Source organism: Schistocerca cancellata, chromosome 8 (genome assembly GCF_023864275.1).
Source record: "Schistocerca cancellata isolate TAMUIC-IGC-003103 chromosome 8, iqSchCanc2.1, whole genome shotgun sequence".
Taxonomy (NCBI): domain Eukaryota; kingdom Metazoa; phylum Arthropoda; class Insecta; order Orthoptera; family Acrididae; genus Schistocerca; species Schistocerca cancellata.
Genome location: NC_064633.1, coordinates 179,942,912 through 179,967,950, shown reverse-complemented (window position 1 = coordinate 179,967,950; position 25,039 = coordinate 179,942,912). Strand labels below are relative to the sequence as shown.

The 25,039-nt window shown below is 46.2% G+C and overlaps 1 protein-coding gene across 1 annotated transcript in view; it reads right to left on the bottom strand.

Annotated features, from left to right (window-relative positions):
- Positions 1 to 25,039, bottom strand: part of LOC126095456 (O-acyltransferase like protein-like) — a 359,981-nt gene that overhangs the window by 42,276 nt on the left and 292,666 nt on the right. The window contains exons 9-10 of the mRNA XM_049910248.1: positions 9,699 to 9,846; positions 2,672 to 2,855 (exon numbers count right to left, since the gene is read on the bottom strand). Of these exons, the coding sequence (XP_049766205.1) occupies positions 2,672 to 2,855; positions 9,699 to 9,846 (332 nt within the window). The remainder of the gene's footprint in view (positions 1 to 2,671; positions 2,856 to 9,698; positions 9,847 to 25,039) is intronic.

Here is a 25,039-nt window from a genome sequence, read left to right as displayed (position 1 = left end):
TTTTAATTTTTCATTTTACAGATTGCTTCTTCCAATTTCTTCACTTTCATTGTATCTAGTGTTGTCATTTCTTCTACTTCGAGCTCTTCATTTTTATCAAGATTTTTGTTTACGTTGTCTCCTGTTTTACAAAGTTTCTAATAACAGTTCAGTTATTGTTTATTATGTTTCACTTCTATTCTCGCATCATGTTTTACATCTTTATTCAAGTTCTTCATATTTTATAAGTAAGTACCTGTCTAGAATGGACATCGTTTTCACCTTCCGAAATGAATCCATCGCAGCCTTCTTGCTTAACTTTTCGACATAGTTCTTTATCTTTAAAGATTGTGTTTTACATTCCTCTCTATTTTCAATTGTTCTGTTCTGTAACCACTATCGGCGTTTCTAAGTAACTTTCTAAGTAACACGTATAAACAGATAACTGAACATGCACACTGTAGTCCTGCTTCTTTCTGAGAAGTGTAATCCAAGAGCTGGTGGTAACTCCAATCTCCGGGTTTTGATCAAGGTTTACATTGAGATTTCCCTCGGTTGCAAAGCAAATGCCGCAACTGGATATTTCCTCCCAAATACAGCCAATTGGTATTGTCTGTACCCCACTACCAGATTGCCTAGTAGTTGGCTGAAAGGAACTAAATTCTATGATGGTTCAACAGCTTGCTCTGTTCTTTATGGTAGAGGCTAAAACAGAATAGATGATGCTACGCCGTCCTCGCAATTAACCTAGTATGTCGATCCCAACAGCAGGGCACTGTTCCGGCAGATCAAATGCAGGCTTAGCGTTTTCATGTACAGTGTGCTCACAGCATTGCGCACCGAGTGATTGCCTATTTTACCCTCTACTAAACCTGTAGGAAAAGTGGTGTTTCTGTGAATTGTGCAATATTTACTCCAACCAACTACCCTTCAATGCTTTATTCACCGTAGAACAAGTTCCGAGAGATCAGCTCTCATTGTGCGAAAACTAGGGTACTTGAGGAACAATTTCCATAAAACATTAAGAACTACTGTTGAACAGAAATGTGATAAATATGACATTTAAAAATGAGATATGAACTCTCTAAACTGGTTATCTCATAAGTAAACTCCCGAGACCTGTTACCAACCTTATTTACGAGGAATAATGTTCTGAAATCTATAAAATATATTTAAAACAGTACACTTTCGACAGTGGAGGATATTTATGAAATACTGTTAAATATACATCGTATAAAATTAAAGTTTGCTTGTATTATGACCTTCTGAGAAGGTTAAAATCCCCTCTGCAGGAAAAGACCTGCATTAGGCAAGCAGAGATCTTTATAAACTCATCTCGTTTCGCCGATTAATAATGTACATAAAGAGATAGACTGTGGCACCCAAGTTGATGCCGATAAATTTCAAAGAAGCGTTCCTATCAGTTCTAGGAAAAAAATGCTAACATCGGCCCGACTTCGAAATTCTATGAAGGCTTACGGAGTTTAGTTACGCTCTAAACGGAGATTTGATTAGACGCTAATGTAGTTTGGGAGTACTCCAGGGGAATATTAAAGAGCCAGAATGTCCACGATACACAGAAAGAGTCAGGGAGATAAGTACATTCTTTGAAGGGTGATAGTATTGAGGATTCTGAACAAAAAGCTTCGAATGAACATTGCCCTTTTCTTAACCTTATCCGACACTCATCTGAAAATCACGGGCGTGAGTCACATGCCCTTCTTCACCAGCACTGACATGCGACTACAACCAAAGCGACATTAGGCAACGTAGTGTTACTTGTCATAAATCATCTCAGGGGGAGAAGCTAGATTCACCAGAGAATTTCGTTTCACCCGCATCTCAGGGAGGAACGTCTCGCCCACATTTTGTATTCATGTGCTCAAATAAAGTACCGTAAAAATAAACTCAGATCAATGACACAGCAGCTGTCTACAAGAGCGGCAAAATGGTTTGCAGTTGACGGTGGACTTTTTGAAAATGTTTTGTGAGGAAATGTATAGAATTGGACGAAACGTTAGATCACAAGGATTCACTTACTATCACCTGCGTTTGCCCTGTTTTCCACCGTTTTCTGTAGTTTGCTCGGAAACTATTAAGAAAAGGAGATACGTTCATTTGAGATTTTGTGTTTAGAATTACTAATACTGTCACCATTCAAAGCGTGTTCATTTCCTCCTGACTCACCATGTATGTAAACAATGTAACGGATAACGCCGAAACGTCCATAGGGAAATAACAACACGAGAACTTTTTAGAAAAAATCGGGAAGAACTGCAGAGAATCGATGACTGGTGCATGAAATGACAGTTTTCGCTTATCATAGAAAAATCTAAAGTGTTGCAAAAAGACACATTACTGTTTAGCTACACAAATGGTGATTAATCACTGGAAAGCCGAACAAAATGTAGCAAGCAGATGCCACACTGAGATCAATTGGAAAACAAGCCTAAGGAAATGTAATTTATCCAGGAACGATTATGAAGTATATCTCGTTGGTCTGGAATCCTCTCTAGGTAAGACTGAAAGGCCGGAGAGAGAGACTATCGAGAGAAGGGCGGTGCGTTTCGCCACAGGGACATGTAGTAAGAGAGAGAGAGCGTCACGAATCATTTTCCGTTTGACATTTTGAACTGGGTATGATGTAAAGTTAGACAAACTCCAGCTCTTAATACGTTTGTAGGCCACTCACCAGCTTGTCCCATGGCACACGCAGTGATGAGCATGCCGACGCCAACAGCGTAGACAGGTCTGTGCAGACCGGCGTAGGCAGCGGCCATCCACGGCGGCAGCGATAGCGCCGGCTGGTACAGCAGCCAACCCACGGAAACCACGCCCAGAGAGGATAGCATTGTCAGTGGGTACAGGGACAGTACCTGCAGAAACACATATTGCTTTCAGTGTAGGAGCAAGTGTAGTGGCAAGGACAGGTCTACGCAACCTGGCAACTGAATCCCAAACTGGTACAGCATCCAGCGTTAGATACTGTGCCAAAGTGGGGACACCAGCGCCAGCTAGTACCATTATAGTGCCTCTAGCAGCACATGTGCGGGTCACGGCAGCTCAGTCTCAACAGTGGTGAAGGGTCAGTGCAGAAAGGACCCATCTGAAAGGTCAGGTTGATGCTAGTAATGCAGAAAACACGTTTGTTGGCCTGTGTGGGCAGTGGGAACCTATGACAACAGCAGCTTTAGCCTCACGTGGTACAAAAGCCAGCCTATAGATAGAAACCAATTAGGGATGGCACCTGGAACCTCCAATAGCATACACGGCTGTTGGAGAACGACAACAGTGTTAGCAGTAAAGATAGTCTGGTGCAGGCTGGCGTAGGTAATAGTGACCCATGGGGCAGGCTGGAACAACAACTAGCTGGCACATACCAATCTGATTTAGGACAGAAGCACCAGTGAATACCATGACACCACTTACAAGGACGACATGGCTGGAAGAGCAGACTGGCATCAGCAGTGAAGTGAAGTCTGTGCAGACTAGTGTGTGCAAAATTTTCCCAAGTTGGCTTTTTAGCCTCTCCTGGTTCAGCAGCCAATTTTCAGACACAAATCGATTTAGGACAGCATCGCCTGTGGCCACCAGTTAATTCTTGGAGAAAGGTACACATCTGTCACAGCAGGCCAATGCCATCGATGAACAACAGCACCTTACTACACCATCAGTTCTAGCACCAGCTTGAACAGCAATCAGCCTGCGGATATCCCTTCCAATGAGGACAACAGCGCCAGTAGGTACCAGGATATCACCTGCTGAAATGCAGATATCTGTCTGAGTAAATCGATGCTGGCGATGATCGGAGGCCGATGTCAACAGCAACAATGCATGATAGCAGAGATTATAGCCCCAGCCGATACAACAAACTGCATGCAGAGACCGCCTGCAATGAGGACCGCGTCGCCAGCAGGTATATGGGCACTTATTCAATAAAACAGGTGTTTTTCAAAGCAGGACTACTGCTTTTCAGAACAGGACTATATCAGTCGCACAGACAGGCCAGTGGAGGCTGGCAATGACAGCAGCCTATTCAGCTTAAGCTGGTGCTACAGACAGCCTGCAGATATGAACTCCATTTAAGACAGCGTCAATGGGTTGCAGATCAATACTTGTTAGTACATGGGTAGCACAGCAGCTGTGTAAGCTGGCGTTGGGAACTTCAGCTGCAGCTAGTATTGTAGTAAGCTTACGGATATCAACTGATTTATCTCCAGGATAAAAACACGTACATCTGTCATGGTAGTCTAATGACAGCAATGATGACACAAATCTCTCTCAGGCTGGTGTCATCAACATCCCATGACAGCACCAACTCTAGTCCTAGTCGGTACAGCAACCAATCAGCAAACACCAACACCATTAAGGATAGCAACGACATCGGGTATCGGGACAGCATGTGCAAGCACTTACATACGGGCTATCTTACCAAAACAATGACAGTAGAGAAGGCAACTATAGTGGGGAAGACAGAGTAGGAAGGCAGCCACAGGCAACAGCATTCAGGTGCCAGGGCAGCCAGTGTGTGGGTATTTACCCCGTAAAGGACAGCAACGCCTGTGGGCACCAGAGCAGCACCTGCAGCTAAGACACGGCTTTCATAGCAAGCCAAAGCTAACGGCACTCGCACATCTCTGCAGGCCAGCGTTGGCATTCCACCTCCTTGTGGCAACTCCAGGGTCAGCTGGTACTGCAGCTATTCTGCAGATACCCTTCCTCATTTAGAACAGCAGCGTGAGACACTACCAGAATCGTAGCTAGAGGCACACACTTGGCTGTCAGAGAAGACTGATGCAAGCAGCGAAAATATGTCTGACTGGCATATGTATTCATTTGGTTCCCCATAATCAGCTGTAGCCTCAGTTGCAACCAGTGCGTATATATCAGCTACCGTGAGGTCAGTAGCGCAAACAGATTCCAGGATAGTATCAGCTTGTAAACAAAGGATGAGCAGAGATGCACAAATCACCTAAATAACGCCACTGCAAATCATCAGCCTTTATCCTGGTGATTTCTCTTGGTGTCTGTATCAGTTATTTACTGAAAGTTTTAATACCATAACACACGAAGTGTTTTAGAAGATGAGTGAAAAGACAAATTGAAGCTTAGATATTAGGTTTGTAAACCACAACAAACGATGTTACGAACGAAAGTATGGGTTTTATACCGGTATACTTTACATAATCACTATCAACAAAGAGAGACATGTTCATATATCAACTCATAACGAGAGGTGTGATATAAAGTGCGTAGAAAGTAACGGAAGTTTCAAACTAAATCCCCAGAGGAGGTGGTTCAGCAATTGGAACGCAGGAGAGGCATTCGTGTTCGTGGTACTCAGAATCCAAACTGCTCATTCTGATTTTGATTTCTTGTTGTTCTTTTAATTGGACTCTCGCCGAGGCGGAATGGTAATTTTGAATAATGTCAAGTTCTGTTTCCCTTCTTTCTCTATTTAACCAATTGATTTGACACTAATGACCTCATCGTCGTTGGACTCAATCCTAATCTTACTTCCTTGTGTTTATTCCTTCCTTTCTGTGGCCAGGATCATTTCTTAACAGCAGAACAGAGACTTCGAAGGATTCGTCTTTAGTGGTCACTTGAATCCTCGATATTACGAGGGCTATCCACAAAGTACATTACGTTCTGGAATTAAAAATAAATAAAGTATTAGAAAATTTTTTATTATATACAGATGAAAGCCACACTTAAATACTACTTTTCTACATAGTTGCCACTTAAATTAAGGCACTTATCGTAGCGATGGACGAGCTTGGAAATTCCTTCGTCGTAAAATTCGGCCGCCTGCGCCTTCAACCACGTGGTTACCTCTTCTTGAAGCTGTGCGTCGTAATCAAAACGCTGCATAGCCAACCGCTTCTTCATTGCTGGGAATAAGTGGAAGTCGCTCGGTGCCAGGTCGGGACTGTACGGCGGATGAGGAAACAACTCCCACTTAAAAGATTCGAGAACTTCACGAGTGGCATTTGCCGTGTGGGCTCGCGCGTTGTCGTGAATCAGCAAGATCTTTGAGCCCAACTTTCCCCTGCGCTTGTTTTTTATTGCTCTTCCGAGATTGTGCACCGTTTGGCAATTCCTTTGAGAGTTTATTGTAGTGCCTCTTTCCAGGAAATCCACAAAAATCACACCTTTTCTTTCGCAAAAGAAAGTCGCCACGTGGTTGAAGGCGCAGGCGGCCGAATTTTACGACGAAGGAATTTCCAAGCTCGTCCATCGCTACGATAAGTGCCTTAATTTAAATGGCAATTGTGTAGAAAAGTAGTATTTAAGTGTGGCTTTCATCAGTATACAATAAAAAAATTTTCCAATACTTTATTTGTTTTTAATTCCAAAACGTTATGTACTTTGTGGATAGCCCTCGTATTACCTGAAGTTATGCGGAGGACTGCTTACATATCAGTTTTAGACAGGCAACAGTTACATACATGACTGTCTTGCCTAACTAACTTGCACTTTCCGGTAGGCAAAACAGGAATATGCAGAACCCATTGCACATATGGCAAGTTGTACATTCCGTCATCTTGAAAAAATATGAACAGGATCAGAATTTCGAGATTCATATGTTCTATAAAAGACAGAAAAACCGAAATATCTAGTCACTCGTGTACGCCCACGTGACAACGTGATACCACTCTTCTAAGCTGAAGCGTTGTCGAAGTCAACTGATTACAACGGTGGAATGTATAGAGATGTCACAGGAATTCGTAAACCTGGGAACAACTTCAACAGCAAGGGAGAGACTCCCCATTAGATAATTCGTCGACGTTGATGGAAAATAAAGTAAGTACTAGAACGGTTTGCAGGATATTCTTCCCGATTTCGTGTGCATCCACTGTGCTCAGATGAAAGGACGACGTGGAACCCATTGCTTCGTTACGAATGCATAGTTCATCTTTGTTCTACTTTTCTTCCCTCTGTAGAAAACAATGTCGGAGGAGTCGGATGGATATGAGTGTAGCCTTTATGGCTGTGTCACGCAGCAGGAAGGGGCGCTTTAAGCGGAAGATAATGCCTTACCCCAAGGTGTAAATTCCAACAACAACGTATCAACGAATAATAAGAAACACTAGACCTGGTGGGGTCAGCGTAGTATTAACTGACCTGTGTGTCGGCGTTTAGCCTTACATGAATTGAGTTGTCGGAATGTAGAAGAAACACATAGGAAAGATAGAAGGCAGGAAGACAAAAAGAATTGTTTGGCTCCGACGTGTGGAAGGCCCTGAGGGGCTGGTTCAGACATCTAATTGGAAAGGTTATCTTTCTTCAAGACGCAGTGGCACTTTTCCACTGTTGATGTGTGAGAATTGTCTCCTATATAATCACTTCAGCGTAGGTCATTATGATGAGTCGTGTTTGTATTGTTGTTGACGACGAGAGTACTCTCATACGGGCTCCTTCTACCGAAGAGTACCAATGGAACTGAAGAGCACCAAGCGATGGGTGGAACACCCACCCCGTGCACCTCGCAAATCGCTGGCAATTAAAATGTTTTCTTCCACCAGGATTAGAAGCGACTATGTCCCAGTCAAACACCACCGAATAAGACTGCGTTATCGGCCTCTTCTTTTAACTTTTTAACTGGGGTCTCCTTCCTGCGCTACAGCCCGTTCTTATTCACATCATTGTATCACGTTCTTTGGAGTAAGTTATTTCTATTTTTGGAAGTTGCTCCACAGTATTTACCACCTGTGATGTAGGTGTGGCTGAAAAGAAAAATGAAGTTGATCGAAAATTAGCGTTGTACTCGAGGGAAGTATATTCTTTTGTAACATACAATGAAATAAAGTAATTTATGTCCTTTTTACTGTCACACCCAAATTGAAATTCCGTCTTCCAAAAAACAATACAAAAGTACTTGTCTATACCTTCGATCTTCTTCCTAACGGACTACGAAAGAATCATCTCTGAAAGATATAAGCTTCGCTTGCAAAATCCAGATACTGTTCTTCCTAAGTGAAAGAAAGTTCTTGATCCAAACACTAAAAATGAAAAGTATTTCTCCCGAGCGCTAAAAGTAGCGTTTCATGTAATTAAATTTCTTCTCTCAACTTAATAATAAGTATGCGGGAAACTAAGATTCCTCGTCCGAGAGCCTGAAAAGTCAGTTTTCCAGTACGATTACCACATGAAGATAAAGCTATAGAATGAAGGTATGTTGATAATAAATACACTACGACATCCATAGTACCCGGACACCTGTTAGTGGACGTTAATATGACGTGTGTCCACACGTCTCCTTTATGACGACGTGGGCTCTCCTGGGGACACTTCCAATGAAGTTTCCGAATGTTTGTAGAGGAATGGCATCTCATTCCGCTTCAAGAGCCTGAACGAGATAAAGTAGTGATGTTTGCCGCTGGGGTTTGGAGCGAAGTCAACGTTCTGACCTATCCCACGTTTTAACCTAACCGAAAACTGTTCCACTTCGTTGGGATTGGGAATCTGGGCAGGCCAATCCATTTCAGAAATGTTACTTTCCACAAACCACTGCCTCACAAATGCCGCTTTATGGCTCACGGCCTTGCCACAGTGACGCAATCATCGGTTCCGAATTTTTCCTCCACTGTACGTGGAACACAATTCTGTAAAGTGTATTCATATCGTTCCACATGTAGCGTTCCCTTAAGAGGAGTAAGATCACACTCCAATCACGAAAAATAGCCCCATACCGTAACACCACACTGGACTCGCATTCGGGAGGACGACGGTTCAATCCCGTCTCCGGCCATCCTGATTTAGGTTTTCCGTGATTTCCCTAAATCGCTTCAGGCAAATGCCGGGATGGTTCCTTTGAAAGGGCACGGCCGATTTCCTTCCCCATCCTTCCCTCACCCGAGCTTGCGCTCCGTCTCTAATGACCTCGTTGTCGACGGGACGTTAAAACACTAATCTCCTCTCCGTAACACCACATCCTCCGCACTTAACTGTTGTTGGCACTACAAATGGTGGCAGGTCACGCGTAAGCCAAAACCAAACGCTTCCACTGGATCTCCACAGGGTACAGAGTGATTCGTCACACCAGTTCACTCGTCTCCAGTCGTTCACAGTCCCGTGGAGTCGCTCTTCACGCCCTCCTCGAGCGTTGCTTCGGACTGGCTCCAGGAATGTGAGGCCTAGGGAGAGCTGCTCGACCATCGTACCCCATTCCTTTCAACTCCCTAAGCACAGTCAGTGTGCTAGCTGAGATGGTGGTAACACTTTGGAGCCCACGAGTGACTTCTTCCGCTCATTTTATGCGATATTTTTGTCATCACCCTTATCGGTACTCGACGGTCCCTGTCCGACTCCACCAAAGCGAAATCAGGGTTGTTGTGCGGTTCGGCCCCCAGTGGGCACTCCCCGGACACGTCTCCTACAAAACGAGTGTAGCCGCAATGTTTTCGTGATAGAGTATTTATGGTGTACGCGTTCGTGGAGAAAGTGTTTGCGCAGCGATCACCGACATTGTGTAACTGAGGCGGAATAAGGGGAACCAACCCGCATTCACCGAGGCAGATGGAAAACCGCCTTAAAAGCCGTACACAGGCTGGCCAGCACGCCGCACCTCCGCCGGGTGGATTAGAGCGCGCCGGCACGACTTCTCGCTTGGGAAGCAGCGCGTTAGTCCGCGCGGCTAGCCGGGCGGGTGAAGGTAGGTACTTGACGCTGAGGTATAATGGAAGCGGCTGCCAGCGTGACGTCAGAATACTCACGGCAGGCGGCGACTCCCGCTCCTTGGAGGCCCTGAGGCGGTGCAGCCAGCAGCCGAACATCAGGCCCACCACGAAGGCGCCGGCGCGGCAGTGCGTCGTCACGTACGCCTCCAAGTACGTGCGTGTGGCCGTGTTGTTGCCAAGAGTCCTGCGGGAAAGCCAACAGGTGTCCTCTGATCGCGTGTGTCTCGCGGGATGGTGCTCACACCTTGTGCCCAGTTGTTCACACATACGAGGACGATTAAATAATTACACTGCTGTGAATAAAGACGAAATGAAAAAAAAATTATTAATTTTGTCACACATTTCTCCTCTAGGGATACAGGAACTATCACGCGATTCTATCCCTTTTTCTACATCTCGAAGTAATAAGAACAGTAAAGTCTCTGCCCACGGACCGTGTATTCGAACGTCAGCGTTGAGCTTGCCGTGTTCAACATATTATTGAACGCTGAGAAACGAAGCGGTTTGTGAATGTGGTATGCGTATCTCATTGTGATATATGCCATCGCAGCTCTCTCCTGCGGCAGTTATAGGCTGTATCTGGTAAGCGAATTACGCAGTTTGTTTACGAAATGGAAGAGCGTGAAATTCCTCCGCTAGCTCTATTTAAAAACGGAGCCAGAGGTGACACACGTAAAAGAAACTCTTTTCAAAGTCACCCAGAAAAGTAGAGTCGACAAAATCGTTAAGATAGATAGAACAGCTATAACATGCTTAAATAAAAAAATAAAAAATGCCGAAGCTGGCAGATAGCGCCAAATTAAGTGGTGTGCAGCGAACTGGAGCCCCTTACAGGTACTATATTGGAAAAATTGATTTTTTTCTTTCACGTTATGAGGATGCTAGAAGCCAGTTTATCAAGAAACTGTGGAACATGAAGCAATAAGTGTGTTGCATAAAGGAAAGCAGTGAGAATATGAAAGAGCTGGGATTACCACTAGATGATTTCCAAAGCAAAACAGAAAATTTAAAGAAACTGAAAAACATAATTAGAAGATTTAAACCAAAAAGAGAGAAACGACAAACAATAATAAGAATATTTATTGATGAGAAAGACGGAAAAGATCAGGACGAATTAAGTAATACTGAGCAGCTCAGAAAGAAAGCCTATTGATGATGACTAGAAAATGTTTGACTCAAGTGGCCCAATGAGTAGCAAAAGAAGAAAATGTACATTTCGTAAATTGCCCATGTGCTAGTTATGTTGTTCTGTCTGCAGTACACATAAATAAGAACTTTAATATCTATGAACATGTTGTAAGATTCAAATGGCTCTAAGCACTATGGGACTTAACATCAGAGGTCACCAGTCCCCTAGACTTAGAACTACTTAAACCTAACTAACCTAAGGACATCACACACATCCATGCCCGAGGCAGGATTCGAACCTGCGACCGTAGTAGCAGTGCGATTCCGGACTGAAGCGCTTAGAACCGCTCGGTCACAAACGGCCGGCGAACATGTTGTAAGACAAAACAGGACGTTCCATATACAGTCAGTAAGGGCATCAGATTACAAAAGTTAGTGTGATATAGATATAGAATGGTCTTCGATATAAGATAAAAATTATTTCAACATTCTCGCTTTTATAGGAAAATAATAGGGTCATTCTTATTGTATCCCTGTTTCTTGCCAGTAGCAGATACTTTTGAATATGTAAAATACAAAACTAAACAAGAAAGTCCATAACATCTTACTGCAAGTAGTGTAAGCTCTCTTGTAAATAGAACCAGTCGATAGGGAGATAGATAGAGAGAGAGAGAAAGTACACTTGTATTTACACTAGCGGACCCGACAGACGTTGTCCTGCATTTTTTTGTTTGATATTTAAATGATACCCATCTTCTCCTTCTTCCGAAAATATCAATGGATATGGCAAAGCGTCGTAAGAGCGATGATTGTCTTCAATCGTATGCACTGTGTTATCTCTGCATTGGATTCGTATGTCTCGACGTTCAAATGCGTCGCCAACCATAGCAACTGCAACTTCATTAATGGTCGGTGCATTATATCGGTCCGCGTGCTGCCCAGATGGTACTTTGTCTGCTGTACAATTGTCGTTTTGCAGTCTGTTTGAAACGTTATTGAACAACTGGACCAACTGGTTGTGATTCTGTAAAAACGGTACTAAATTCCCCACAATTTATCGCTCCTCCATCTGCTCGATATGGTTGTACTGGCAGCGTGCGTTTATTTGCTGCTCCTCATCACCCATGAAGTAGATTTGCAGAAATTTTGAATCGGTATCAGGCATCGGCATTAAAGAACCAATTTGATGATACACGTGGCCCTGAATCTTAAACGTTGAGTGAAAATTGCGACCATCCTCATTCTGAACGATTTTTGTTGCTCCAAATGATGTCACTTGAGAGCATGAATTGAATGGTTCCGGCGGCGAATTCAATGGTGGCAATACAACTTTTCCAGTCGCGCAGCAGAAACCGGCCGATTCACCTTTGTATCTGAGTGCATGACAGTGTTGGCATTGTTTGTTCATAGCACCGATTACAATTTGTGAATGTGACGAATAGTCGATGTCCTACTCTTATTCAAACGCAAGGCGAAGAAGTGATGCACGTGTCAATGCGCGATACACTTGCAAACGCTGTTGTTCACGTGTTCTGAATGTCTCGGTGACTCGTTGACGGGTCAGTTTTTGTCTCAGTGCATTAGCTCGAAGGCGTTCGTTGCGTTGCTCTTGACTTTCATTAGCACGTCTGACTGCAGCCTGGTTTCTTAAATTTTCATTGTCCGTCAATTGATCTTCTGCCGATCTATTTAACCGATGGCTCTGGACTACTTGTGAATTCCGAGTCCGTCGACCAATATTTCCTCCTCATCCACGAAGACATGGCATTGTTTTATGTACGTAACTTATATGTGGATATAATACACTTAATATTCACTGAAATGCGACACCTGAAATATCAAAAGACACCGTAAAATAATGAAAATATCAAAATATTGAAACACACATAATATAATACACTCAAATTAAAATGTCGAAAAATAAACGAAATCCTATGCACGGAACTTATATCTGAATATAATACGCTCAATATTTCACACAAAAATGCAACGCCACCTACCGTGCTGATTTAAGAATGTAAATTTTCCACGCCCCCACTTGAATGCATACACAAAAATTCATTCAAGTCGATCCGGCCGTTTAGTTGCAGTATGGATAAATAACCTAGATACCGACTGCAGCGCCATCTGCCGGGCTGATTTTTGAATCTAAATCATCCAGGCCCCCACTTGAATGCATTCACAAAAATTCATTCAAATCAATCCAGCCGTTTCGTTGCAGTATATATACATAACCCAGACACCGACTGCAGCGCCATTTGGCGGGATCATTTGTGAATCTAAACCATCAAGGGTGTCACCCAAACGCATACAAAACAATTCATTCAAATCGGTCCAGCCGTTTAGGAGGAGTTCAGTGACATACACACGTACACACTCAATTCTGACGGTCGAATACATGGTGCCTGTGCCGACGCTTTGAAAGCTTCCCTATATAGGTGAACAGTCGTCTGTTATTAGCCATCGTCCACGCCATGTAACCATGCACGCGTCTATGAACAAATGTCTGTCTCAAAGAACAGCCTGGTAGAGTAGTTTATCTTCGGATGGGAACTGTCATGCATGTCTTAAGCAAGTCCCCTAAACTCTGAGGTGATCGAGTCAACAGAAATGTTTGGCAGGCACATTCGGTTAGCGAAATCCACGTGAGGAGTTATCAAAAACGACACAGTAAGTTCTCCCGCTCAGTTCTGTGAGGACATGCCGATCGGTTTAGTTCTAGATGCCGTGTCTCGTGATAAGGAAATGAAGACATTGAAACGTCCACCTTCTGGATTATAGTGATATGGTTGCTCACTTCTACTGCACTGCATAGTGGCGCTTTGTGAAGCATCAAATTTGTTTACGCGAGATACATTGTAGACGTATTATACCAGGATAATATTAGTTTTTCTGTCGAGTTCACAAATTCGTTGCAACAAGTACGAATCAACACCCAGTTTCTTTACAGTTATCCGGCCCTGCAAGTCGTCTCACTGCTTTTACACCCCTTAAATAAAATCATGGAGTTTAATGTGAATGTAATAGATTGATTTTCCTTGTCTATTGTGTCTGTATGGTCATGTAAAATCAAGTGATCCGTGAAGGATTAGTTTAGGTGAAATACACTACTGGCCATTAAAATTGCTACACCGCGAAGATGACGTGCTACAGATGCGAAATTTAACCAACAGGAAGAAGATGCTGTGATACGCAATGATTAGCTTTTCAGGGCATTCACACAAGGTTGGCGCCGGCGGCGACACCTACAACGTGCTGACATGAGGAAAATTTCCAACCGATTTCTCATACACAAACAGCAATTGACCGGCGTTTCTTGCTGAAACGTTGTTGTGATGCCTCGTGTAAGGAGGAGAAATGCGTACCATCACGTTTCCGATAAAAGGTTGATAAAGGTCGGATTGTAGCCTATCGCGATTGCGGTTTATCGTATCGCGACATTGCTGCTCGCGTTGGTCGAGATCCAATGACTGTTAGCAGAATATGGAATCGGTGGGCTCAGGAGGGTAATACGGAACCCCGTGCTGGATCCCAACGACCTCGTATCACTAGCAGTCGAGATGACAGGCATCTTATCCGTATGGTTGTAACGGATCGTGCAGCCACGTCTCGATCCCTGAGTCAACAGATGGGGACGTTTGCAAGACAACAACGATCTGCACGAACAGTTCGGTGACGTTTTCAGCAGCATGGACTATCAGCTCGGAGACCATGGCTGTGGTTACCCTAGACGCTGCGTCACAGACAGGAGAGCCTGCGATGGTGTACTCAACGACGAACCTGGGTGCATAATAGCTAAACGTCATTTTTTCGGATGAATCCAGGCGCTGCTTACAGCATCATGATGGTCGCATCCGTGTTTCGCGATGTCGTGGTGATCGCACATTGGAAGCGTGTATTCGTCATCGCCATACTGGTGTATCACCCGGCGTGTTGGTATGGGGTGTCACTGGTTACACGTCTCGGTCACCTCTTGTTCGCATTGACGGCATTTTGAACAGTGGACGTTACATTTCAGATGTGTTACGACCCGTGGCTCTACCCTTCATTCGATCCCTGCAAAACCCTACATTTCAGCAGGATAATGCACGACCGCATGTTGCAGGTCCTGTAGGGGCCTATCTGGATACAGAAAATGTTCGACTGCTGCCCTGGCCAGTACATTCTCCAGATCTCTCACCAATTGAAAACGTCTGGTCAATGGTGGCCGATCAACTGGCTCGTCACAATACGCCAGTCACTACTCTGGTATTAATATGGTATCGTGTTGAAACTGCATGGGCAGCTGTACCTGCACACACTATCCAAACTCTGTTTGACTGAATGCCCAGGCGTATCAAGACCGTTATTAAGGCCAGAGATGGTTGTTCTGGGTACTGATTTCTCAGGATCTATGCACCCAAATTGCGTGAAAATTTAATCGCATGTCAGTTCTCGTATAATGTATTTGTCCAATGAATACCCGTTTATCATCTGCATTTCTTGTTGGTGTAGAAATTTTAATGGCCAGCAGTATATGTCTGTCTTGTATTCATTTTAATAACGCTAGGTATTCAGTATTCATATCATTTGGAATATTTACGTAATTATTTTCAGTTCCGTGATCTTTATTCAGCCATGACACATGTTTGATTAAGAACAAAATTCTCTAATGAACAACAGTTTGCTTTCAATATATTTCAAAAAGAGTGAGAATGTACTGCACTGAGCATTGATGGTGCTTTATTACTTTGAATTAACAATAGAACTTCAAGATACGTATTTTAGGGACGCTAGCTCTAACTTATTGTGTTGAAGAATACAGAGTGCGAACACAGTTGAATTGTACGAACTGAAGCTATGAGATGTAATTGATAGATAAATATAGCGAGTTTGCTAGATCAGATCCACTATAAGGACAATGATTTCAGATGTGTCTTGGTTTTGTTTTATTTAAACCTGTATTTAATTATTTCGCCCCTTGTAACAATGTTCCTTTTCCCTATAAACTCCAAAACAGCGTTTATTCAGCTTTGAGTCAGATTTAATATGAAAGGGAATGTTTCAGAGCAATGAAGTCTCTTCTGAACTCACAAGTTACAGTGCAAAGTAGTTACAGGCTTTCGACTTATTTCTGATGACGATGATCTCTCATTTATGCCGCGTTTTTACGTGAGAGCTATTTCATAATTTTGGGGAACAAGGAAAAAAACCAGGGAACTATGTTGTGTAGATACGGAATCTGTGGCAGTGATTCAGTACACAATCTACGTAATTCTGAGGTTACGATTCCAAGTGAACATGTGTCGTCGTGGTGAAACAGCACTTCTTTCTTCTCTAAATGGATTCATTTCTCCTTCAGCCTCTTGTCTATGTGGTACAACATCTAACTTTAATACTCTCTAGTTATCGTTTTTACCAAACAAAGCACAAAGTACAACATTTCATTATATTCATTCACCTCCAGGCGTCGCCATTCCATTCATTTCATGACCGTATTGTCATCGTAACGTGTCTATGGAGAGAACTGAAATGCCGTCCTTTGAGAATTGTTCATATCACCATGCCTTCAATCTCACTAGATTCATATTCCTCTCACATGTAGATGCACTTGCAATTATGACGACAGGGAAAATTTATTTTTCTACCTGGCTAACTACAAAGAAGTTTAGAATTCAGCGATCGTACAGATTTACTGTTTCAAGAACGATAGAAACGTAACAAATTTCTATTTGTCTGATGATCTATCGTCCTTACTTTCAGACAGGGTTCTGTATCACTCCGTCTCTAATGACCTCGTTGTCGACCTGTATAACTGTCAATGCATTATTAATCGTGAATGACATTATATCCAAATTTCTAGCAGTCATCAATATCTATGGGGAAGAAATGTTACAGAAAAAAGTATTGACAGGTAACAGTTATTTACTAACCAATAGTTTCCAACCCTTACAGATGTATGATCCCTCGTAGATACTGTTTTACCTGCAATTATTGTAACATTTATTAATTTCCTTGTTTTCTTGTGTCCAATCTTCACTGGAATTCTTTGGGTCTTTTGATTAGTGGCTTGACAGTCGTGGATTTAAGAATTGTAATTCTGATTTAGTACGATAATATACGAGGGTTGGAACTTAAATAGTGGCAACTATTTATTCATAACCGACACAACAGGGTTACATGTTTGCACCTGTTACTGTCCTTCAAAGTAGTCACCAGCGTTGTGTAGAACCCGTTTCCAGCGATGTGGAAGGCGTAGTATACCGTTAGCAGAGCCTGTTCTTTTGATGGTGCGAATGGAGCGGTCTACTGCCTGTCGAATCTCTGGAACAGTTCTGAAGTGAATGCCACGAAGAGGTTCCTTTATCTTCGCAATCAAATCAAAGTCGCAAGGACTTGAGTCCGGAGAGTATGGTGGATGGTACAGTAGTTCCCGGTCCCATCGACAGTACAGAGCAGCCACAGCTAGAGCTGTATGCGCCCGCGCAATGTCGTGCAAAATTGTGGGTGGATTGCGCAGAAAGTGTTGCCGCTTCTATCGCAAAGCTGGTAGCAGGTATCGTTCCAAAAACGAACAGTAATACGACTTAAGTCCTTGTGACTTTGATTTGATTCCGAAGATGAAGGAACCACTTCGTGGCACTCGCTTCATAACTGTTCCAGCGATTGGACAGGTAGCACACCGCTCCATTCGCATCATCAACAGAACAGGATCTGCTATCGGTATACTACGCCTTCCACATCGCTGGTAACGGGTTCTACACAACGCTGGTGACTATTTTGAAGGACAGTAACAGGTGCAAACACGTAACTCTTTTGTATCGGTTGTGAAGAAATAGTTTCCACTATTTAAGTTCCAACCCTCGTAGAACCATTCTTAACAAGTATGAATTCAAAAAGGATTTATGATTATACAGTGACACCAGTGAAGAGACGAATGGCCTAGTTATTTGGGACTGAAAATGTTTTACTTTGGTTGGTTGGTTGGTTGGTTGGTTTGGGAATTAAAGGGATCAGACTTCTACAGTCATCGGTCCCTTGTTCCAAGACTTGAAAACACCAACACAGAGTAAAAACGAAAGATGGAAAAGATGACAGACGACACAGGACAAGAAAGACTTAGAGACAAGACAAAAGGAATTAAAATCACACAGAGTGTGATAGTGGTTGGCCGACCATAGAGACAAAAAAGGAAAAGCCAACCACCGAGAACACATTAAAAACTCAGTCTAAAACCATAGGCCAGACTCAACACAAAATGAAGACGAACACTTAGATCAAGTGATAAAAGCACCCTGCCCGAATAAAACGCAAAACTAAGTCCGCCATGGCAGTCGTCTGCCAAAAGGTCAGGGAGCGCGTCAGGCAGCGCAAACGTCTGCCTGAGCATAGCTAAAAGCGGACAGGCCAACAAAATGTGCACCACCGTCAAAACCGCCCCCAGTGACAGAGAGGCGGGTCCCCACGGCTCAGTAAATATTTATGCGTCAGCCGGGTGTGTCCAATGCGGAGCCGACGAAGGACGACTGAGTCCCTGCGAATGGCTCGCATGGATGACCGACACACAGCTGTCGTCCCCTCGACAGCACGGAGTTTATTAGGTGGGGTCAGATCGCACCATTCAGCGTCCCAAAGCGAGAGAACTTCGTGGCGTAAGACTGCCCGCAAATCAGTCTCCGGGAGGTCTATCTCCAGAGTTGGTTCACTGGTGGCCTGTTTGGCCAGGCAGTCAACATGTTCATTGCCCGGGATGCCGACATGGCCAGGGGCCCACACAAAGATCACAGAGTGGCCGCAACGGGCAAGAGTATGGAGGGACTCCTGGACAGCCATCACCAGACGAGAGCGAGTGAAGCACTAGTCGATAGCTCGTAAACTGCTCAGGGAGTCAGTACAGATAACGAAGGACTCACTTGATCAGGAGCGGATATACTCTAGGGCACGAAAGATGGCGACGAGCTCAGCAGTGAAAACGCTACAGACAGCCGGAAATGAACGTTCAAAATGGCTCTGAGCACTATGGGACTCAACATCTTAGGTCATAAGTCCCCTAGAACTTAGAAATACTTAAACCTAACTAACCTAAGGACATCACACACACCCATGCCCGAGGCAGGATTCGAACCTGCGACCGTAGCATTCCCGCGGTTCCGGACTGCAGCGCCAGAACCGCTAGACCACCGCGGCCGGCGGCAATGAACGTTGTTCATAATGGTCCCCATAACCGACACGACCAGCAACCATCGAACCGTCAGTGTAAACAACGGCAGAGCCATGATACGTGGCTAGGATGGAATAAAAGCGGTGGCGGAAGGCCTCCGGAGGGACTGAGTCCTTCGGGCCATGTGCCAATTCGAGCCGAAGGCAAGGACGGTGCGCACACCACGGGGGTGTACGCAGATGGGCCCGCAAAGGAGGTGGAAGAGGGAAAACCCCAAGCTCAGAGGGAAGCTCCCTGACGCGGACCGCGATCGTACTACCCGACCGGGGCCAACGGTCGGAGAGACGGACGACCGCCTGCGGGAACAGGAGACGATAATTAGGATGCCCGGGCAAGCTACAAAATTGTGTAGCATAAGCGGCCAGTAAACGTTGGCGCCGTAACATCAGTGGAGGGACACCTGCTCCACAAGTATGCTGTCCACAGGGCTGGTCCGGAAAGCACCAGTCGCAAGTCGGATCCCGCTGTGAAGGATTGGGTCCAGCACACCAAACACAGATGGGGATGCTGAACCATAAGCCAGGCTCCCATAATCCAGACGGGACTGGAGTAACGCCTGGTAGAGCCGTAAGAGGGTAGAGCGGTCGGCGCCCCAGCTGGTGTGGCTCAAGCAACGCAGAGCATTAAGATGCCGCCAACACATCTGTTTAAGCTGCCGTAAATGTGGGAGCCAAGTCAACTGGGCATCAAAAACCACACCCAAAAGACTATGGGTCTCCACCACAGCAAGAAGTTCGTCGGCAAGATAAAGCTGCGGCTGAGGGTGAACTGTTCGTCACCGGCAGAAATGCATAACGCAGGTCTTGGCAGCCGAAAACTGGAAGCCATGCGCTACAGCCCAAGACTGCGCCTTGCGGATAGTGCCCTGCAGCTGACGTTCAGCAGCTGCAATGCCAGTGGAGCCATAGTAAAGACAGAAGTCGTCAGCATATAAGGAAGCTGAGACAGACGTTCCCACCCCCGCAGCGAGTCCATTAATTGCAATTAAAAACAAGCAGACACTTAAAACAGACCCCTGCGGTACCCCGTTCTCCTGAACTTAGGAGGAACTATGGGAGGCCGCGACTTGCACGCGGAAGATACGATGCCACAGAAAATTTCGTATGAAAATCGGCAGCGGACCCCGAAGACACCAATCATGAAGTGTTGAGAGGATGTGCTGGTGCCATGTCGAATCGTATGCCTTCCGCATGTCGAAAAAGACAGCGATGAGGTGATGATGGCGGTCAAAGGCCGTACGGATGGCTGACTCCAGGCTCACCAGATTGTCGGCGGCAGAGCGGCCTTTACAGAACCCACCCTGAGACGGAGACAGGAGGTCCTGAGACTCGAGTACCCAACTCAATCGCCAGCTCACCATCCGTTCGAGTAACTTGCAAAGAACGTAGTGAGGCTAATGGGTCGGTAGCTGTCCACCTCGAAAGGGCTCTTGCCAGGTTTCTAAACGGGGATAACAATGCTTTCCCGCCATTGCGACAGAGACTCGACCTCGACCCAGACACGGTTGTAAAGGTCGAGGAGGCCTCGCTGGCAGTCCACTGAAAGGTGTTTCAGCATCTGACAGTGGATGCGATCTGGCCCAGGAGCTGTATCAGGGCAAGCAGATAGAGCACTGTGAAATTCCCACTCAATGAATGGAACATTGTAGGATTCAGGATGGTGGGTGTGAAATGAAAGGATCCGATGTTCCAACCGCTCTTTAATGAAGCGGAAAGCCAGTGGGTAATTCACAGATGCGGAACTGAGAGCAAAATGGTCTGCTAAGCAGTTGGCAATTATGTTGGAGTCAGTACAAATTGCCCCATTCAGTGAGAGCGCAGGGACGCTGACGGGGGTCCGATAGCCATAGAGGCGTCTAATCTTTGCCCAGACCTGCGATGGAGAGACATGGAGGTCAATGGTGGAAACATACCGTTCCCAGCACTCCTGCTTGCGTTGGAGGATAAGGCGGCGGGCCCGCACCCACAGCCGTTTGAAGGCGATGAGGTGTTCTATGGAGGGATGTCGCTTGTGACGCTGGAGCGCCCGCCGGCGACCTTTAATCGCCTCAGCGATCTCAGGCGACCATCAAGGCACAGTTCTCCGCCGAGGGGGCCCAGAAGAACAGGGAATGGCAGATTCTGCGGCAGTAACGACGCTGGTGGTGACCGAGTGAACCACCGCATCAACAGCTTCATTAGAAAGAGGCGCAATAGCGGCCATGGAGGAGAACAAGTCCTAATCAGCCTTATTCATAGCCCATCTGCAAGGGCGCCCAGAAGAGTGACGCTGTGGCTGTGACAGAAAGATCAGAAAGTGGTCACTACCACACTGGTCGTCATGCACGCTCCGGTGGACAGAAGGTAAGAGGCTAAGGTCGATGGCGGAGAACGTGTGGTGTGCCACACTGAAATGTGTGAAGGCACCATCATTTAAAATGGAAAGGTTGAGCTGTGTCAATACATTCTAAACGGTGGCGTCTCGGCCTGTTGCCACTGACCCACCCCACAGAGAGTTAAGGGCGCTGAAGCCGCCCCGTAACAAGAAAGGTGGTGGCAATTGGGCTATCAGCGTAGCGAGGATATGCTGTGGGACATCACCATCTGGTGGAAGATACAGACTGCAGACATTAACAGCCTTTGGCGTCCACACCCGAACAGCGACAGCCTCTAAAGGTGTTTGTAGAGAGACAGACTTGCTGTGAAGAGAGTGAAGGACATAGATACAGACGCCACCAGATACCCTTTCATAAGCTGCCAGGTTCTTATAATAACCTCGATAGCCATGGAGGGCGGGGGTTCGCATCACTGGAAACCAAGTTTCCTGAAGAACAATGCAGAAGAAAGGGTGAAGGCTGGTAAGTTGTCAGAGCTCAGGTAGATGGTGGAAGAAACCGCTGCAGTTCCACTGGAGGATGGTATTGTCCATGGTTGAGAACGGCGTGAAGGGACTGCAAAGGCAATGTACGCCGCTTGTTCATTCGCTGGCCACCGATTCAGTACCCGTGCGAGTGACATCCATGGCGTCTGAGGGACCGGAGAGATCCAGGTCTTCACCAGACGCCAGAATCTCGACCTCGTCCTCAGACACTGGTCTTGTAGGAGGCGGTGGGACAGGTGCCACCGCAATGTCGGGTTTCTTGGGAACCTTTTTCTTTTTCAGCTTATCTCGCTGTGCCTTCGGTGGTTCAGGCTGGGAGGGCTTCACTGGGCCAGTCAAGGACGGACGACGACCGTGAGGCCCTACGACCAGCGACCGGTGGTTGTTTGAGCCACTTGTGGGTGTCCGCTTTTAACCCGGTCGGAACTTGCGAAGGGAGGTCCGCAAGGGACCCCTTCCTGGCGAGAGGAGCCGAAGAAGTCTTACGCTTCTCCTGCTGGGAAGGCGGAACTGATGTTCCTGTACCCGTGCGAGTGACATCCATGGCGTCTGAGGGACCGGAGAGATCCAGGTCTTCACCAGACGCCAGAATCTCGACCTCGTCCTCAGACACTGGTCTTGTAGGAGGCGGTGGGACAGGTGCCACCGCAATGTCGGGTTTCTTGGGAACCTTTTTCTTTTTCAGCTTATCTCGCTGTGCCTTCGGTGGTTCAGGCTGGGAGGGCTTCACTGGGCCAGTCAAGGACGGACGACGACCGTGAGGCCCTACGACCAGCGACCGGTGGTTGTTTGAGCCACTTGCGGGTGTCCGCTTTTAACCCGGTCGGAACTTGCGAAGGGAGGTCCGCAAGGGACCCCTTCCTGGCGAGAGGAGCCGAAGAAGTCTTACGCTTCTCCTGCTGGGAAGGGGGAACTGATGTTCCTGATGGTTGGGGGGGGGGGGGTGTTGCTCCTGAAGTAGATGGAGCAGGAGAAACCGGGAGTGAAGTACCCCCCACCATCAAGGGGGCAGGTGTGGCTCTTCGACTCTGAGAGCGGACTGGAAGTGTTGGAGATGATGGAACTGTAGCAGGAGTGACAGTGGCGGCATAAGAAGACGTCATGTGCACCGGATGAAGCCGATCAAATTTACACTTAGCCTCAGTGTACGTCAGTAGGCCCAGGGTCTTGTATTCCATTATTTTCCTTTCCTTTTGCAGAATCGGACAGTCCAGCGAGCAAGGGGGATGGTGCCCTCTGCAGTTGACGCAGATGGGAGGCGGGGCACATGGAGTATCAGGATGGGATGGACGACCACAATCGCTACACATGAGGCTGGAAGCACAGCAGGAAGACATATGGCCGAACTTCCAACACTTGAAGTACCGCACCGGGGGAGGGATACATGGCTTTACATCACACCGGTAGACCATCACCTTGACCCTCTCAGGCAATGTGTCACCATCAAAGGCCAAGATGAAGGCACCGGTGGCAACTTGATGATCCCTCGGACCCCGGTGGACGTTCTGGACGAAATGGACACCTCGTCGCTCTAAGTTGGCGCCCAGCTAGTCATCGGACTGTAAAAGGAGATCCCTGTGGAAAATAATGCCCTGGATCATATTTAAACTTTTATGGGGTGTGATAGTAACGGAAACATCCCCATTACAAGCGAGCAAGGCCCATGACTGGGCAGAGGATGCCGTTTTTATCAATACCGAACTTGACCGCATTTTGGACAAGCTCTCCACCTCCCCAAACTTGTCCTCTAAACGCTCTACAAAGAACTGAGGCTTCACGGATACAAAGGAGTCCCCATTAGCTGTGGTACAGACGAGATACCGGGGCGAATATGTTTCACTGTCATTCATAGACTGTCGTTCCTCCCACGGTGTGGCAATGGAGGGGAACGATTTGGGGTCATACACATTAGCTTTAAAATGAGCCCTCGAACGCTTAGAGACTGCTGGTGGCTGGCCACCAGCAAGAGAAGATGTGCCACGCTTCATTGCGTGTCATCCACCCTGATGCTACCTACTCCGACCAAGGGCCCTCCCCACGGGCGCCACCCAGCCACAGCAAGGGCCACCTGGCAGGATGGCCATCTACTCCTTGGCATACATAGGGAGTAAACGGCGCAGGCATCAGCAGAGCGATCCTTGTTTTGTCAGGGGGCTACAACCAACAGGGTACGTGGCGGCCCCACCACAAGGGACTGGCTACCGTGCTGGATTGTAGGTGACATGTAGTCCATATTCGCCGTCAGTGCAGGAAGTGGCACTGCACATTGCATGGCGGAAAGTGCACGCAGGAACGAATCCATGCCCAAGAGATGGAGAGCAGGCAGGACTGCAATGCAACAACGAATAAGCTGGCGAAAGTTCTCAACGCAAGATGGACACAAAGCACCAAGTAAGGCGCCCTTCCCCAATCGGCTCGCTCTTCGGAGGAATTTTGAGGTATGGAGGTCAAACCCGACAGGGGACCATCACATAAGGCCGAAACTTTGGAGACTTCTTTTAGTCGCCTCTTACGACAGGCAGGAATACCGCGGGCCTATTCTTACCCCAGAACCCGCAGGGGGGTGTTTTACATGTTTGTATTTCATACTTGCAGACAATTTTACAGTGCTGCAAGTAGAGTATGATTCAGCCAATCTGTTCCCTTCACTTATGCCCCGAAACACTTAACATATAGCAATTCTGTTTCCACCTACATAAATTATGAAAACGTCGTCTCTAAATATTGTATACTCTCTTTTCATAAGTGTATTAATTACGTTAAAGAGATACCGGTGCCAACTTCATTTATTCAAGCGGAACAATAATAGTGGCTGCTACTAATATCGTATAGGGAGCGATCAAAAAGTTTCCGTTCGAAGGCCATACAGACCATAATCGTTACTGCAATCACACAGAAATGCCGTGAACATTGATGCTACCATTTCACCGACGCACTATGTTTAAAATATCAGTTGGTGAAACACCGTGTCCCGCTGCGTGAAAAGTCTGTAGGCTGCCTGTTGCACAGCATCGCCCGACAGGAATCGTCAACCCTACAGAGCCTTTTCTAAGGGACCGAAGGCGTAATAATCGCATGGGAATAGAGCGGGGCTATAGGGCGGGTGCTCGAGTGTTTCCCACTTGAGGTGGCGTAACTTCCGCGTTACGGCTGTTGCGATATGGGGACGTGCGTTATCATGAAACAGCAG